Here is a 17,870-nt window from a genome sequence, read left to right on the forward strand (position 1 = left end):
TATTTATATATTTGCATTTTAATAGTATGTATTGAACGTGTTGCTGTTATTATTTGCATTACACAATTTGTATTGAAATATTGAAATAACTAGCTAGTATTACTTAATGTAGCTAGAGTGAAGTTTTATATATAATGTTATTTAAAATCCAGATGAATCTGCAGATGGCATTCTGAAATGCATCACCAGCTCACTGGAGAGGTTTGGATTATCTCTGAACTCAGTTTCAGCTTTTAGTGGTGACAACACACACGTCAACCATGGTGTCCATCGCAAAACAAACCGAGGGACAGCCGAAACAGTTGTTCAGTAGAGCTTATCAAAAGTGAGCTCCTTGTGAGCCTCTGTTTTGATGTGGGGTGTGCAGACTTCCACTCCTTGATCATGGAGGACAAACCTCTCCTTGCGGCTGTAAGAAGCAACCAAAAATATGCATGAAAAAGGAAATACAGAACTTAATGGCTGCCAATAAAGTTCAATATATGTTGGTGCCATCCATGTTTGGACACAACACCATTGTTATATCTCATCATAAGCAATTTGTAAATCAGTAATCATTTCTACTTTACTAACAATTTCTAAATTCACATATCATAGTCATTTTGACAACCAATCCTGATTCTGTAAAGACTTACAAACTCAGGCTGAGAATTGATCAGAATTAGTATGTGCAGAGAGTTTACGAAGATCAATAGATCTTTAATTGTATTTATCTTTAGCTATATGCAGCATATTCACTCTGTCATGTGACTTCCTGTCAGCAGAAATTTCATTGGGAACCAGGGCAGGCTGCATGTCCACTGCTTCATTTGAAATGTGCAATAGCTTTGTGGTATTCATTTTAAAGAGGAAATTAATTTTAAAGGGAACTTGTAATTCCACATAGTTCTGTGAAATCCTGACATTTGTTTGAATTGCCAAGAATCTACAAAAGTGCCCTGGAATATATGATGCTTTCATTTGTCAACATATCTTACAATACATTAACTAATAATTGTGTTTTAAGAGGTCTACTGTATCTGTGAGAGTAAAAAAATTAAAATGTGTGGGGGGGGGTTGCGTTAGGATCTGTTCCTTATTTTTGAGGTCATGAGGTAGCAATCCTAACCTGAGCCACTCAAACACAGAAGTACAGTCAGTATATAGAAATGCATTCATTTTTAGAGCTTGTTTAATAATGTTGCTGGCTGCTCTTTATAATTAGAGGTCTTCTCAGATCTTCGGACTAGCAGTCCTGCACCATGTGGTGGCTATGCTGCTTTCATTGAATGAATTGATCGGAACATTATTAACCCACCTGATCAAGAGACAGGAGAATTCCATGCCTGTCTGAGACAATGGAGTGATTACAGGGAGATACGTGATACGACAGAGGTGCAGGGTTTGGATAAATAACACAGACCTTAAGCGTGTGATTGTACTTTTAGTACATCGCTGTGGAATGCCACGCATGTGTTTCCATCTTCCTAATATTGAAGTCAATTATCCAGATTGATTTCAGAAATGGGGATCAATCACTTACTGTACAGGAGAATGTCAAGTGTCCTTACAGAAGAAAAATGTATGGCAATTTATTGAAAAAAATATAATACTGTATTTTTCAAATATATCTATTTAATATATTTCAATATATTTTGTTCACCTGTGAATCTACCTATTGGATTGGCATGCAAAGTGACAACACTTCATTATTAGGGATTCTAGCACCTCCCTTGTGCTGTTGTATCACCACTTATTTATTTTAGGTACAAAGATTATTATCAAAGAAGAGCTGTTTAGTAACATTTTATTAGGCAGAACACATAACACATTCACATCTTGTTAATAATAACAACCACTCCATCCATAATTGGGTTAGCCCACTACTATCTAAGTAAACACGAATACATTACAATCTAAGGCACATCTTAAACTTACTCTCTAATCATTATAAGCAATTAAAAAACATTTTAAATACCCACCAAGGGGTTATTTTCTGTATTTAAAAAAATGAAATCAGATAAACAATTGAGGGAGAAGCCTCTGTTAAGAGGAAGCCCCTTTGAATGTTTGTATAACTTTAGCAGCATTAGGGTATTAGGATTCACTGCTTTCAGCTATGAATGGTACATTTGCTATCACAGAGGGATGTGAGAAAATGGGTAATGATTAAATATACAAGGTTACTAAAGGGAGGGAGGTATTTGTTTAGTCACAAGTCTCTAAGCCAGTTAGAATGGGATTTTCTTCATCTGGTTCTTCTCGGGTCTCCAGTGCTGTGTTCAGCTTGTGCCAGAACAGCCTGGTTTCTTCCTCACATTTGGGCCAGTTCAGGTAAGTCTTCTTTTTCACCAGCTTCCTCATCCTGTGGTAGGGGGAGAGCTGGCAGTCGGGGATGTCCTCCAGGAACACCAGGACCAGCACGTCCTTCTGCTCGTCAAAGAGACGGAAGCTGGCCACCTGGATCTCCCTGGAGCACCACTCGCTCTCCAGGTAGTGGCGGCTGATGATGCAGAGGGTCTTGCGGCTCTTGTAGATGTTGTCCACGATGTTGTCGATGATGGGCTTGCCGGGCTGAAAGTCTCGGTGGTGCAGACACAGCTTCCAGCCACGGCCCTGCTCCAGGTTGGGCAGAAGCTCCCTCAGGACCCAAGGCTCATCGTGCGTGTTGTACGAAACAAAGGCATCAAACTCGTAGCGTCTGGACGGCTTCTGCTTCCTGTCGTATAAGAACGCTTGGAAGAGATGGTAGGCATAGACAACCTGCCAGCGGAGGAAGTGGAAGATGAAGGAGGACACCATGGTAAGAGCCACAAGGGTGGAGGACACAATAAAGCATATAAAATCGTAGTCCAGTTTGCAAGAGTCTACATTGAAATCTGCAAGTTTCAATCCTTTGTAGTTAGCTGGGTAGTTGCAGGTAATGTCATAGAAGTTGAGAACTTGAGTCATAGAGTACTGCAGCGACCAGTTTTGGAACCAAGCATTTTCACAGCTGCAGATGAAGGGATTGTTTGTCAAGTTGAGGAGCCTGAGGAGGGGAAGTGCCTTGATGTGGGTCTCACTGACCACAGTGAACTGATTGCCTGTGGATGAAAGGAACTTGAGCCTGGTGAGGTTTGCATGAACCAGGAAGTCCAGGGACTGCAGGTGGACTTCATTCAAGTGGATTACCGAGAGTTTTGGCACTGTGAGAAATATTTTGGGATCTAGTGCTTTGAGCATGGTGTTACTGAGGTCCAAATAAGTCAAATTGGGGGTGTGACTGAAAGTTTTAGGGTGCACAAAGTCAATGCTTTGGTGGCCAGCATGGAGTTCTCTGAGAGAGCTAAGCCCTTTCAGAAAGTTTGATGGAATCCTAACAAGGCAGTTGGGACCTTGGCTATTGATCGAGAGGTACACCAAAGATTTGAGAGTTGTAAATGGAGGTCGCTTGAGCTCATCTGAGCTCTTGTAGCAAAGATTGCAGTCAAAGAGTATAAGTAACTTTAGTAAGGGCATTCCTGCAAACACATCTCCCTCATCAAAAGATTTCACCTTTAGCAGGTTTTTTCCGAGCTGCAGAGATGTAAGATTGCTTAAGTCTTTGAAAGCACCAGTATCAAATTTGGAAATGTGATTTCCAACCATGTCAAGATATTTCAAAGAATGCATGTTCCGGAAGATGTCATTATTGATGTATCCCAGCTTGTTGAATTTCATATCTAGGGATCTCAGACTGTGTAGGGTGGTTGACCATGTGCCTGTGATTTCCTGGATGTTGTTTTTTTTAATCCTGAGCTCCTCCAGGTTAGCCAAGCCCTCAAAGTGTGCACTGATCATTGTATTGATATTGTTTCCTTCCAAGATGAGAACCTTCAACCTCACTAATGTGGAGAAGCCTCTAGGCTGCAACGTGCCAATGCGATTGAAGCCAAGGTCCAGAGTTTGCAGTGTGCTGATATTCTGGATAGCACAGGGAACAACAGAAAGATGATTGTGAGCCAGGGACAGAAAACACAAATGATGCATGCCTTTGAACAAGGACTCTGGTAGGCGTTTCAGATCCTTCCATGATAGATCTAATTGGCTCACCATCGAGCAGTGGACAAATGGATTGTACTGGAGAGTAAAATTATTCCTTTTAAGGCCAAGAGTTTGTAGTTTGGGCAGCAAGTGGCAGACATTGCTTAAGAACATTTCATCTTCTGTCAATTGTAAATCATTGAGTTGGAGATCTTTCAGCGAGGAGTTAGCAAAGCTTTTTATTATCCCTGATAATATTCCAGGTTTTGCTGTGTGAAAACCACTCAGTGAAAGATTTTTAACACTATGCAGAAAAGACTTGTTTGTAACCACCCAGTCCAACCCTCCTTCTAAACCCAAGAGTTTCAAAGAGACGATACAGGGAAAGATGTTTGTTGTAACGCTAAAGTTTCTGAAAGGGTTCAAAGACAGGTCAAGCACTCTCAGTCTTAAGGAAACATTTGAAAAATCTTCAGTGTTGAAACTTGTGAAGTTGTTCTGTCTAAGATACAGCTGCTCCAAGTTCGAGGCTCTGAACACAGGCTGGACTCTCTGTATCTGAAGCAATGAGTTTGCACTCAAGTCCATGACCTTGATGTTGTTCATAAACTGAAAGGTGTAGGCGTCAATCTTTTGTATGCGGTTTCCGCCCAGGAAAAGCTCAGTGAGGTTTTCCAAACCCTCGAACAGGCCCTCTGTGAGTGCGCTCAGGTGGTTCTGGGAGAGATTCAGCACCTGCAGCGCAGTCAGGTCTTTGAAAGCATGCCTGTCTATGTGGTGGATTTGGTTGTTAGATGCATTCAAGCCCTTGAGGTATATTAGGTTCCTGAAATCCCCTTCTCGTAGCTGGGATATATTGTTCCATGAAATATCCAAGAACTTGGTGTTGTGAGGGATATCTGGAGGTACATGGGAGAAGTTTCTACGGAAACAGAGCAGTTTCAGACCGGTGAATCTCAGGGCACCGTGGGCTGTGCAGTTCCTGAGTGAATAGCCTGACGTTGGCACAATCTGCACCCAGCAATTAAGGAGGAAGATCAGAAAGATGAAGTAGGTCCCAACCATTTTTTTTAAGCTCCTCTGTTTTGTTTTTCCTTTAAGAAAGATGAGTCCTAAAGGGATTAGCAGCTGTTGGCAGCAGCAGCAGAATGAGAAAGCTGCTGGTGCTAGCTAAGGGTCTTTCAGGAGCGGTTCCTTAGCCTTTCACATCTGGGAGGAAAATCAAAGGATGTCAGCCTCTATATATTTGGAAATCTTCTTATGCTGTAAAAAAAAAGCATCATTCAATTATTTTGCTCAACAGTATACAGTGTTTTCCACCAGCACTGGATAGTGAGTTGGAGGTGCTCTCTAGTTTTGTAATATTAACAGCTTCATTCATAAGCAAATTGCTTTTCAGTCTAAAGATCATATCCATTAACTCCAGTCCCCCCCCCTTCACGTTCGGCATTATTTATGAAAGCCTTATGAAAGTCACCAAAATGCAAGCAAAAAAATGTTGCATACCGTACAGAACTACTTTGAAAGTTCAACGTTAAGGCTAAGGTGTTTGTTACCAGTTTCGTAACATTAACGGTTGGATTATCCTGTGCAAATAGTGCTTTGGTATGAATACCTTAATAAATCTGTCAGTGTGTATATATCGGATGCAAAGTTACCTTGACCAAGTTCCAGCCGTGGGTGACCTCTCTCTGTGCCTCATCAGATGTAACTGTCAGGGACAGCAGCAGGTACTGGTATACTAAGAAAGGTTTGAGGAGGAAGTCTCAGCTACGCACGTACTCATTTCATACACTTACCCATTGTAACTCATATCTCTACCTACCATTTGCATTGACCAAACCAGACACAGCTGGGGTTACGCTGTGCAGGAAAAGTGACTCATTCCATGCAGGGACACGAAGGTGAAATAGAAATGAAAGAAGTGAAAGCGGGCTGGAGACCTTTCTGTGTGATATGATCCTGACTGTAACGCTGCTCAGAGGTTATATGCTAAATGAGCCACATCAATCCCTCTCCACCTTACAAAGAAAGTACTAAGCAATACATAGGCTGTAGTAAGGGCTGACCAAGCATGGTAATAGCAAGACTAGCGATGACCTGCCCAAACCAGGAACTACACAGAGGTTCTGATCTGCTTATTATTTGCATTTCCCCATTCACAATTAACAGTCTGGACACAAAAACTGTAATGTAAAAATCAAAGGCTATAAGTTAAATGCTATTAAACACAAAGCGACCCCCTGCCAACTTTTTTTGGCAACTTAAGGAGCAACTTCTTTTTTTTTTTTGTAGTTGATTTTTTAAAAATACATTTTCATAACCAAGTGAATAGTTCAAGGCACAACATCTAAAGGATCTTGACTGGAGCCTCTTAGTAGAAATTGCTGCACTGGTCTATCCTGGTCAGAGCGGCTAGTCTGCGGCTTTTTAATTGGAGAGGGATTACATGAAGAAGACTAAATGTTGTATTGAAAACCATACATTGTATGACAATTATAAAACATGTGATGCTTGTCTACAGAACTTTTACATTGGTGCTCTGTGGAAAAAAAAAATCTTTATATCTTTGAACTGAGGTTTGCAGCAAATCAGCTATGTACCATAGCAAAACCATCGGCAAGCGTAAGAAAGCATAGCGACAGCTTGGAAAGCAAAGCCCAGAGAGTTATTGTGAAATAAACACAAACACGGCAAACCATGACAAAATAAATGGGTAGTGGAACCACAGGAAAAGCATGGGAAAACTACAACATGAACATGCAGAATTACTGTGGTAAACTTTTATAACGGTATAAAAAAATGAGATTTAGAAATACAGATATACCTCCATCTAGCACTCAGAGACATGCACCAGGCTGCTGGTCCTGTGTGTCAGATCCTATTAATCCACAAGGGAATACAGATATACCTCCATCTAGCACTCAGAGACATGCACCAGGCTGCTGGTCCTGTGTGTCAGATTCTATTCATCCACAAGGGAATACAGATATACCTCCATCTAGCACTCAGAGACATGCACCAGGCTGCTGGTCCTGTGTGTCAGATTCTATTCATCCACAAGGGGGCAGCACGGACAACCAGTAAGAGAACGGTAAAGCAATCCTGAAAGAAGCAGCTCTCTATACTGCCGTGAAGAAGAACCTGACCAGTGTTATATTATGGCAGTCTGTAAAACTATCAGTTACTTCAAGCTGAACAATAAAAACTGCACAAATGATAAAGTCACAACTGTGAAGCAAGAGAGACTTTGCAGTGAAAGAAGCAACACCAACTACACATGCATATACCGTTCTGTATGTTAATAGAGTTAAGTGTAGGTGTCTGCATGCAACATATTTCATATATATATATATATATAGAGAGAGAGAGAGAAATCCATGGGAAATCCATGTTCCCAGACCCAAGCATTGTTTGTATTCAGTAACAGAAAGTGTCTACCATGTAATGTACTCTGGGTTGCTGTGAGGTTCATTAAGGAGGGCTTTCATTTCAATCTAATTAAATACAGAGTCAGGTTTGGATTAAACACAGGAGCGCCTGCTGTTTTAATAGAAATGTTAAATGTATTTATTTATTCATGCTACTGGGAACCATTTCATTCAAATATAACCTTTTATAAAAGTTTGGAGTGTAATCTTGCCGTTTTCCTCTGGTCATACTATGAATCCACTGTAGTTTACCATGGTTCAGCATGGTTTAACATGCTTTACTATATCTCTCCTGGCTTTACAATGCTGAACTGTGCATTACCATGCTTTCACTGTGATATATTACACATTGCTGTGCCATTACTATGGTAGACTTTTTAATCAGAGCACAGAACTGACAGAACTCAAGGGTGCTCAGACGTTGAAAGCCACAGCGATGCAATGTTGGTTTTAATACGTTTTAAAAAGCTAAACTCTTTTTAACGGCCCATGTGTATTTAATCTGCATTACATGATGTTGCCACAGTGTTGCCCAAAACAAATATTTTTAGTGACCTCCTTTTTCTTGCGGCCAGCCCCATATTTAGACCAGCCTACCATTAAGACATTCCAAAGACCTCCCTGGGCTCTCTAGAGACCACCCCAGTCTCTTAATGGAGGTATTCCACAGTAAGACGTCACGGATCAACTAGCCATGTAAGCAGTCAGAGTTAATAATGCTTTGGTGCTGTGCGCGTAAGGATTGGCTGTCCCACTATACTGCCCCACTATGAAGGGATAATGCATCTTCAATGGTTTAGTGCAGAGCAGTCACATTTTGTGGGTTAAAAGAGCCAGACAAATAAGAAATGCCACTAACGTAAAAAGCAGACTCGTTTCACATGTCTAAGCATCAATGATGCTGCATTCTGACTAGGAGGAGGAGGAGCATCGGCATCAATAGAAATAGTATTGGTGCCTATAAACTATCAATCTATATCAGCAATATTTGAAAAGCCTCATCATCATCATCATCATCAGCCTTTTTCAATCCACTGCTGGATGAAGGCCTCCAAAAGATTCTTCCACAGAAGCCTGTCTGCTGCGTCCCTCATCCACGTTGCTCCAGCGTGTTTCCTAATTTCCTCTTTCCATCTTCCTGGAGGTCTTCTTCTTGGTCGCTTTCTATCTCTTGGGAATATGTCTATATCTATATATATATATATATATACTGTGCCAACACTAACCATTATGCTAATGTTATATTGCTGGTGGTCCACCACAGAAAAGGCTGGCTGTGTGTATTGTGATGTGGGGATGAAAATATGCCCCCTCCTGATGTTTTACTGCCTTGCACATTTAGATTGTGGATTTTTAATTGTCATCATGAAATATAGCGTGTGCATCTGCTGAAGAACTTGCTGCAGTCATTCCACTTTCTTAGCATGCTTCTCTTTCTGCTCTGCACCGCTGATTTCTGGGCACTTGGTTCTAGCTTTAGGGAGGGTCTGGTGTACCAGAAATGTTTGCTCTTATTAGGGTTTTGAAGAATATTGTATTTCACTGTGCAGTGTGTTGCTTTGAATGGAAATGAACTTGCTCTCTACAATTACCCTGTAGAATTAATCTGTGGGGCTCAGTAATTTCCATTGTTCAGCCAGCCTCTTAAATATCAGGCTTGCCTTTCCTAAAATGTTCTGAAGTTCTTTTCGGGGGTCGATGGTCTTCCATCACCTAGCTTTGGGGCAGCAGTACATAGGCAAGATCGTGGTCAAACTGCCTAAACAGGGCCTCTCACCTACTCTAACCTGCTACACCCTAACGAAGCAAGTGCAAAGCCCAAGGCAAGTTTTTAGAAAACCATTTGAAACTGTATAAAATTAGCAAGGAACGACTAAGAACAGCAACTGTTCCTTGTTTGTTTGTTTTTTTGATAATTTTCAGCAGTTTCAATAATGTTTTCCTTTCAACTGGCTTCAAAATAGCCTTGATCTTTCTATTAACAGCAGAGCTACTGACTGACTCCCTCTCTGGTGTTCATGCAGCACAATCTCAGCTGCAGAGACGCCAAGCCCCACTCCAGTTATTATCAAGACAAACTGTTTAAGGGCGCTGGAACTTCCTGAGTGAGTGGGTGATGCAGGCACATTAAACCAGTAAAGGGGTCGAGATCATTGTGGTCGATAGCATTGAAGCCTCTGAAACGCGTCTTCTAAACACAACACCTCTGACAAAAACAAAACACCCGCCGCACTGATTGCTGCCTAGTGACGGGCTTGGAAAACATCCTTCGTCAACACTAATCTGAAACCGCTATCTAGGAAAGTGTCTGCTGCTGCTGAACACAGCTGTGAGAGCAGATGAGGAGAGATAAGCAGGGGTGCCTCGACTGCAGAGGCACTGTGGTCTGTTATTGTTGCCATGGGGACCGCTTCTCTTTGATCAAAGGGATAAAGTAAATACACTTGATTTATCCCCCTCCGCTCCTGCCACTCTGCACTACTGTCACTGGTCCACTTCTGCTTATTACTCCTGCCTTCTAAAGAGGTAACTGCGCTATACCATGGCAAAAGCCAACCATCAGAGTGCAGTACAACATAATCAAATCCTAGTGAAAGCATGGAGGATTGCAGTGCTGTAAAGCATTGTAAAAACCAATGGCTCGCCAGAATAAAGCAACTGGTCCCTCAAGTGTTGGGCCCTGTTCCTGTTTTGTTTTTATGTGTCGCTAAATGAAAATCAGGAAGGATGTGTGATATCTGAAAGCTATGGTCTGCTCTCCTGAGTTCCTCTTTCCCTGAAACCGCTGCAAAGGAAGCAGTCAAAAAAGGGGATTGAACTTACAGGTGTAAGCATTCCTGATCTAGATAGATATATATATAGATATATATAGATGGATATAGATATAGATATAGATATATAAGATTCCACTGGCACCCCCTGTCCTTGCTGTGACTGCAGTTTGCCATGCACAGCAGTTGGCCACAAACACCCATCTGAACAACGAATGCTGCTTGTTTTTGAATCTTTCATTAAAAAAGAACAGCGAGTGCCAGCCTGGACAGTTCCTGACTGAAGTCTGTTGGGTGGGGGGTATTTGGTTCCGTTTCATTCAACATCAGTCATGACTCTTGCAAAGATCATATGAATTTCATAATAACATTTTCTTTTTAAAAGGAATGAGTAATAGCCTTATTAAATGAATTGTTTCATCAGCATTTGGTATTCATTTTAATAAAATGTGTTTGTCTTAAAACAACACCAGTAATTACCCAATTATAAAGTTTGTGGCGAGCGCGTTTCAGTATTTATTCTGCACTCAACTGTTCCTTTGTCAGGGTTCTGTCAGACGTGACAGAAAGTGGAAGCCACTCCGTGCTGTAAAAAACATGCTGGACGCGTTTGAGTTTGCGGGAGTACAGTGCCAATCTCTTATCACTGCAGGCGTGCGTCAAACTTTCCAAACTGCTTTGGTTTCGTCTTCGAAAGTGACAAGGCAACCGCAGCCTCCCTGCTTAAGCATTCTGTCAAAGTCACTTTGCAGACAAGAGCCCGTTTTAAAAGTGTCGGGAACACTACATGGGACTGTTCCATCTCAGAACGTTTGCTAGGGAACCGAAAAAACAAAACTCTTCCTTTGCCCGGAGCGATCTGTAAGCCTTCAGGTTTCCAAGTAGAGTTTGGCGGTGGGGCGGATGGTACTGATTTTAATATAAACACACACCCTGCTCTTCAAAGACATATGAATGGTTTCAATCAAAATGCTGTTGGTTTGTTTGATTTTGAGTTGTGTTCAATGTGAACTGTGTTGCCAGAGAAAGCTGTGTTAGCACAAGAAGAAGCAATAACATTTTACACTGAGTCTCTAACTACTGTGTATTTACATAGTGGCTACTTAGTAAACACATGTGTACTTACACATCATTACAATGTTATTATGCATAGTTACAATGTACTGAATGTGTAAATCTTTTTGCACGATATAACCCTAACCCTTTTCTGTTACAATTGTGTGCTCGCAGTAATTAGAGACACTTACCGAAGAAACTCTGAACTCTGAAGGGTTCATCTGAGAAAAACAATATGAGGAAAAGAAGTATCATGGGAAGTTGTTTTGTAGCTGATTGAAAAGCGCTGCGCACTGGATCAACTCCCCTGGAATTTCATAGCTGTTATAATGCAACATAAAGCATACGTTTGAGGACTAATCCATGCAGGTTCATTTAATCAATATTTGCCTCAGCTTGTCATCACTTCCTTTCAAATGCCATGGGTTCAACAAGATTGTCATGTTTTAGCATTTTTCACTAAATATTATGACAAGCGGATAGTTTTTGTGCATTTTTGTGTGGAGAAGGTCTTACAGATTTAAACTCTGCTGTGAGTTTAATCTACAGTTTGAATGCATGCCAGTTCAAGCTGCTTCTCACATCATGCACCACCTCCTCAATCACAATGATCCTTCCTGTCAAGCAACTTGCAAAACCCACCTCCATCCCGCTGAAATATTACATATGCTGTGAAATATGCATACATGAGACCTAACAACTGAGCATCACTGCCCCAAGCATGTGCCCTATTGCATCACGGCACATTTCTAAACACATACACGTTTCTGTCCTGTGCTTTTACCATGGATTGTTGGCTTTCACAAACTTTCACACACCTCTCTGTGCTTTAGCATGTTTACCATGATTCTTACTGTATCGTCCCTTATGAAAGTCTACCATGGTATGTTTGTCTGCTAATTTAGCAGTTTTTGCATGCTTTCCCCATGGTTATACAATGCATTTACCACACTTTACCATGGTTGCCTTCTTTCTTTTAATATGCTTTATAGTTTTTAAATATGGGCTTCATAGTGCTTACCTTTGCTTTAGCATGCTTTCACTGTTCTTTATCATACTTTGCTATGCTTTTACTATGGGACACTTTTATAATGTTGGACCCACCTGTACTGCATATAACAGCTGCAGAGTTACCTGTTATACAGCATGAAATGAAAACAGCAGGGCACAGTTCAAATAGTCTTTTTTATTGCACCTCCCTTTTTTTGTGATCCTTATTACAGGACTCTGAATGTAGCTTCAGTATATTATGGAAACATAACGTTATTCTTCAAAGCTGGCACTGTTCTTGTATTTCCCAGCTAACTATTTCCTTGCAGGTCCTGTAACTGGTGATTCAGGTACCATGCAATGCTAGTCACATTTATATTGTGTCTGTCATGTGCAAATATCCCAGTGTGTGCTTCACAGACCAAATGCAGCTCAACGGGATAAAAACCTTCAAAGGTAAACGGTGGTTTCCAAGTCACCCCAGTCCATGAGAAGTGGGTGTTGGGGTTTGGCTATTAGTGTTACCCAATAAACCTGTCAGCCTGTCAGACTCATTAGACCTTGTCTCCAGGGAATGCTGTAATGGATGTGACTCCCTACTCAAAAGAGCTTCCTGCTCCTCTGATCCCCAGGGTTTTATGAAGCTCTGTTTTAAAAGTTTATCTCTGCCCTGTCTAATGCAATTTATGGGACAGATTTCCTGCAACGCTTGGCTGTCTGGATGAAAGACAGCAGACGAGATAACAGTGGAATGGGAACGCAAAGGCTGAGGGGAAAATATTCAGCGCAGCAGAGAGTTTGGAAGGAGCTGGGCTGTTTAACTGTGCCAGGGACGCTTTCACTTTACTTCCAGCCCAGTGTAAGTGGCACAAAAACAGCAAAGTGAGCATCTTAAAGTGGTGCTGAACCCGTTCCACATAAAGTGTTCTCAAGGGCTTGCACTAACCAAAGTGAGGGGTGATGACTTAGATATTGTGAAGAACAGGCTTCAGAGCAAGCATTACAGTTAGCTATGAAGTAGTATGGAGCGTTTGCCCTTCATTCGGTATGTTTCATACTTCGGGGTCATGCACACCTTGCCTCAGTTTCTTCATTCAATTAACTTGCATGTATTTTTTGTCTGGATTTGATTCATCCATGTTTTTGTGCTATTCTTTATTCAGCGAAGCCGGGGCAACGGAAGCTGATTTTTAGAATGAGAATGGGACAAGATCAGATGGTTGTGTTCATAGAATAGACAAGTAAGCCCAGAATGCATTTTGATCCTGAGGTGCAATAAAAAGGCAGAAAAAAAGCTACAAAGGACAAACCCAGGTGACTCTTTTCAAACTGTATCCTTCAGCGGGCAGCCCTCTGACTACATCAGCAGCTTCATTCTGCTTAAAGATGAATAGATTTAGCCCTCTGACTGCATCAGCAGCTTCATTCTGCTTAAAAATGAATAGATTTAGCCCTCTGACTACATCAGCAGCTTCATTCTGCTTAAAGATGAATAGATTTTCACTGGCTAATCTTGCTTTGCCTTGCATGATCCTAGAATATCAATCATTTGAATTTCTATAGCACTATTAAATGACAACTGAGCTAAAGCTGAAGTTATTGGGCCCAAGTGTTTCTTGAAGAATCTGCAAACAAGAGCATTGTGGTTGCACATTATTACAAAAATGCATCTTGAAAACAGAAAACAGCCCCCTGATTCAGTCAAGGGCAAGCCAGAGAAATGCCATTAAACAATTGTAAACTCATTGTGAAAATGAGTAAGTATTTCCCGTCAAACATTTTTTTTAAAAACCTGTCAGTGTGGTATTGCAAACTGAAACATCTTGTTTTGTTTTCCCTGCCTAACTTATGAAAGTGCTCTTAGACACCATACCTCCAGAACAAGTGTGTTCCTATTCAACTGACAAGGCTGTGGCAGGCAAGTGGTTTCAGCATGTGTGTGTGGAGGGGGGGAGACTTCTCCAGCAAAAACCTGCAGGGAGTGCGGCAAGCAGGCAGACAGAATGAGAATCTCCATAACCCTTTACATGAAGTGTCTCCAATTACAAACCCTAACCCTGACCCTAACCCTAAGCCTAACCCTAACCCTAACCCTCACCCTAAACCTAACCCTTTACATGAAGTGTCTCTAATTACTAACCCTAACCCTAACCCTAACACTAACCCTAATCCTAACCCTGATCCTGAGCCTAACCCTAACCCTAACCCTAACCCTAACCCTATCTCTAGCCCTAACATGAAGTGCCTCCAATTACGAACCCTAACCCTAACCCTAACCCTAACCCTTTACATGAAGTGTCTCCAATTACGAACCCTAACCCTAACACTAGGGTGGTAGAGAGTGATAGAGATTGCGCTCCACTGTTAGGGGTGCCTTTCTTAGAAGAGACGTCAAACCCAGGTCATTGACTTTCACTACACATGAAAGAAAGACTCTTTCATACATCACCTCAAACACTCATGTCTAGAACCTCCAGTAAGAAGCACTGGTAACGTAGACATGATTTTATACTGCATTGGAATTTTAACAAGAGTTTGATCTCGATGTTTTCCTTCAATTATTAAGCTGTTAAAACAGGAACTTTATTTCAAAACTGGCTTACCTCTGACAGATGCCAGTAGGACTAATCCATAGGGTTTATACCTGGTAAATCTGGGGTCCATTTGTTTCTCAACACAATTTAATCTAAAACAGACATTAATATATGGTGACAGTCTGGACTGTACCATCTGAAAGGGGCGCAGAGGGGGATTCCTGTCTGCAGCGTACTGCGATTATTCCTTCATACTTTAGCCCCCCCCCCCCAACCAAGTGTGCAACCCCAGTCGGTGTGTTGGTGCTAGCCCCCACACATCTGAAAGTAATTGCCGGGCTGCGTGGGGAGCTGTCAGATTCCAGCGCTAACCTCCCCCTGCAGGGGAACAGAAGGGAAACAAGCTCTGGGAAACCGGGGAGGACAATTTAAAAATCGCTGCCGTTTGATGGAACCCTCGGTGGAATTGGTCAAAGTGGAATTAATCGCCAACCTTTTCCTCTCCTCAGGATCCAACAGCTATTTGGTTTTTACTAGTGTGTGTCATTTCCTTCGGAAAGCACTGCAGGACTGGAATGTGCAGCAGAAATAGGAAAGGGGCTTTGCTCTTCTTTTCTGTGTGCATGCTCAGACTCTTTCTCAGTGGCTTCAGCTTAGACACAATGGGACTCCACAAGGCTGTTAACAGAGAAAGCTCCTTATTTTCCACTGCGCTCTAACAATAAGGCATGGCATATTTCAATAAGTGAGGCCAACGTGTGCTGTAATGACACTTTCTGCCATTAGACCTGTTTCCTATTTTCTCTGAACGCATGGTAAATGATGGAAATACATTTTGATTCAAATGCATATTGTATATCTGCAGGATTACCATGCAACTTTACCACAGTAACCCTATGGTGTTCATCCAATGCATCAACATTCTGCAACAATTACTGCACCGGCTTGATACTGCAACTACTGCATTACTCTAGCCAAAGCAGGTGTGAACTGAGGACAAGCAAAGCCATCCATCAGTGGTGACAGGTTCCCCAGAGTGTGAACCTGACAGAACATTCCTGGAAACACCTTACACCGCTGACTGCCAACGTCTTTACGTTGCTGTCAGAATAACCTGTGTGCCTAACGGAACCGAGCAACATTTCTATTTATTGATTTAGATTTATTGAGTTATTGAATTCTATGTATTGATGTTTTTTTAAAAACATCAGTGGTGATGTTAGTTGAAGCTAATGACATTTCCTAATACTGCACATGCTTAATTAAGATGATTAGGCACAATGTTTCCTAATGGCATAGGCTAGCTTTCACACAGACTGGAGCGGTGGCTTGGTTTGTGAAGTCTGCTTTGATCCTGCCTGTGTCAGATGCATTAACCCCCCTGTAGACAGAAAGCAAAGGTACAAATCCCTATAACTTGAAACAGGTGTAAGCCGGCAGTGGGGGGGTGGGTCTGACTCCTCACTGTCACAGACCCAGACATTTGGATTGGATAGAAGAGGATTATTAAAGAAGCCTCAGCCTGGATCTATAGACGTTCTCTACACAGCAGGGAGACTGGTAGAAGATAATTATATTAATAGCAATAATAAGAAGAATACTAACAGGATAAAGAGGAACAACAACTCTATCAATATCAAACATAATATAGTAATAATACTGCTACTAATACTATTACAACTACTAATACTGCTACTACTACTACTAATAATAATAATAATTTTTTAAAGATACTGAAACAAACCCGCTGGAGTTCCTGACTGGGCCCCAATGCGTGCATTCCTTCCTATCTGTTAGACACTCTTATCTGCCAGTGATAGAGGTGCTGACTGCGAGATGTGCGTTGGGCTTTTCAGTAACATCAACACATTCCAGCTGGCATTCCTCCCAGCCAGAGAAAAACACAGCCGTCCTGATAAGAGAAAGGGCAATCAAAACCCTGCCTAACCAAACAAATACTTTCCCTTCCTGCTCTGGACGGATGTAATTCCCTCTGCGTGGTCGTGGGTATATTTTCATGACCCCCCGTCCCCCTCGTGCCTCTAAAGCCTGTTTAGAAAGCTCGGTCTTTAATGACTCCACCTCTTTATTCAGTGGCTGCAGTGAGACACGGAGCTGGCAGGGAAGCCGGGGAGTTGCTCCTCGCTGCTCTGCAAAGGAACCCCAATCCTGCCCTTCATCTCCAGACATTCAGTCCTTGGCCTCTCTCCATCTCAAGAGCAGGCTGCCAATTCTGACAAACTGTTAAGCGGTTCTGTGATGAATGGTCCACTGGAGGCTAAGATCAGACCACCAAGCTCATTTCATCCATCACCTGAGCTGGATCCAAATCCACGCCCCCAGGGGTGAAAGGCACAAGTGGCTGGAGAATTAGACAGCTGTGCCACCTAACCCCTCCATCTCCATCTCTTTGAGCATTAGAGAATGCTCAATATCCTGGGCTTCACGATCAGCCTATCTCAAAGTTCTATCTGAATGGAGCCTGAGTGGAGTTCAGTTCTGAGCCGTCTACCTCAGTCCCTTAGGAAAGGCTCACCGTGGGCAGCTGGCTAATTTCCTCCCTTAATCGATGGGGTTACGGTGTTTTGAATAATCAGAAAGCCTAATCAGGAAAGAATTCCCCGTTCCGGTAGGTTTGAGAGAGTGCAGGGTTTGAGAGAGGGCTTATCGCTGATCTGTAATCTCCATTTCTAAATCTCCCCCTTCAAAAGCAGAGAATGCTGCGGTAATGTGAAGCACCTGTCTGAGAGAAGTATTTAGTGAAAAGCCTTTTGATAATAGACACAGTCTCTCATACACACACATACAAGTCTCTACTGCTTCATTCTCATGGGCTGAGGTCTTGAACTGGTGCTTTGCAGCTTCAGCTAGACTTCAAACACTGAGTTATTACCACCCCCATTTCGAAGCCATCTAAGGGTATGTGTCAACAACTGGCTGCCCTTTTAAAAGTCCCCCATAGTAATAGCACAGCAAAGTGTAACAAAGCACAGTGAAAGCATGGTGAAGCACAGGCAAGCGTAGAAAAGCCCAGAGAGGCATGGTAAAGCATATCTAAAAAAAACATGGCACGCCATGGTAAACTATGGTAAATGAATAGTGAA

General features: G+C 42.0%; 1 protein-coding gene across 1 annotated transcript; it reads right to left on the reverse strand.

Moving 5' to 3' along the window:
- Nucleotides 1-1,834: 1,834 nt before the first annotated feature.
- Nucleotides 1,835-5,523, reverse strand: LOC117964560 (toll-like receptor 13). The gene has a single exon (XM_058997192.1). The coding sequence runs from the start codon at nt 5,047-5,049 to the stop codon at nt 2,188-2,190; it is 2,862 nt and encodes a 953-aa protein (XP_058853175.1). The 5' UTR covers nt 5,050-5,523; the 3' UTR covers nt 1,835-2,187.
- Between the last annotated feature and the right edge of the window lie 12,347 nt (nt 5,524-17,870).

The sequence above is a fragment of the Acipenser ruthenus genome, chromosome 23, assembly GCF_902713425.1.
Source record: "Acipenser ruthenus chromosome 23, fAciRut3.2 maternal haplotype, whole genome shotgun sequence".
In the NCBI taxonomy this organism is placed as follows: Eukaryota; Metazoa; Chordata; class Actinopteri; order Acipenseriformes; family Acipenseridae; genus Acipenser; species Acipenser ruthenus.

Bases quoted from the DNA above. Each gene is read 5' to 3' on its own strand.
- LOC117964560 (XM_058997192.1), bottom strand. From the start codon at position 5,049: ATGGTTGGGACCTACTTCATCTTTCTGATCTTCCTCCTTAATTGCTGG.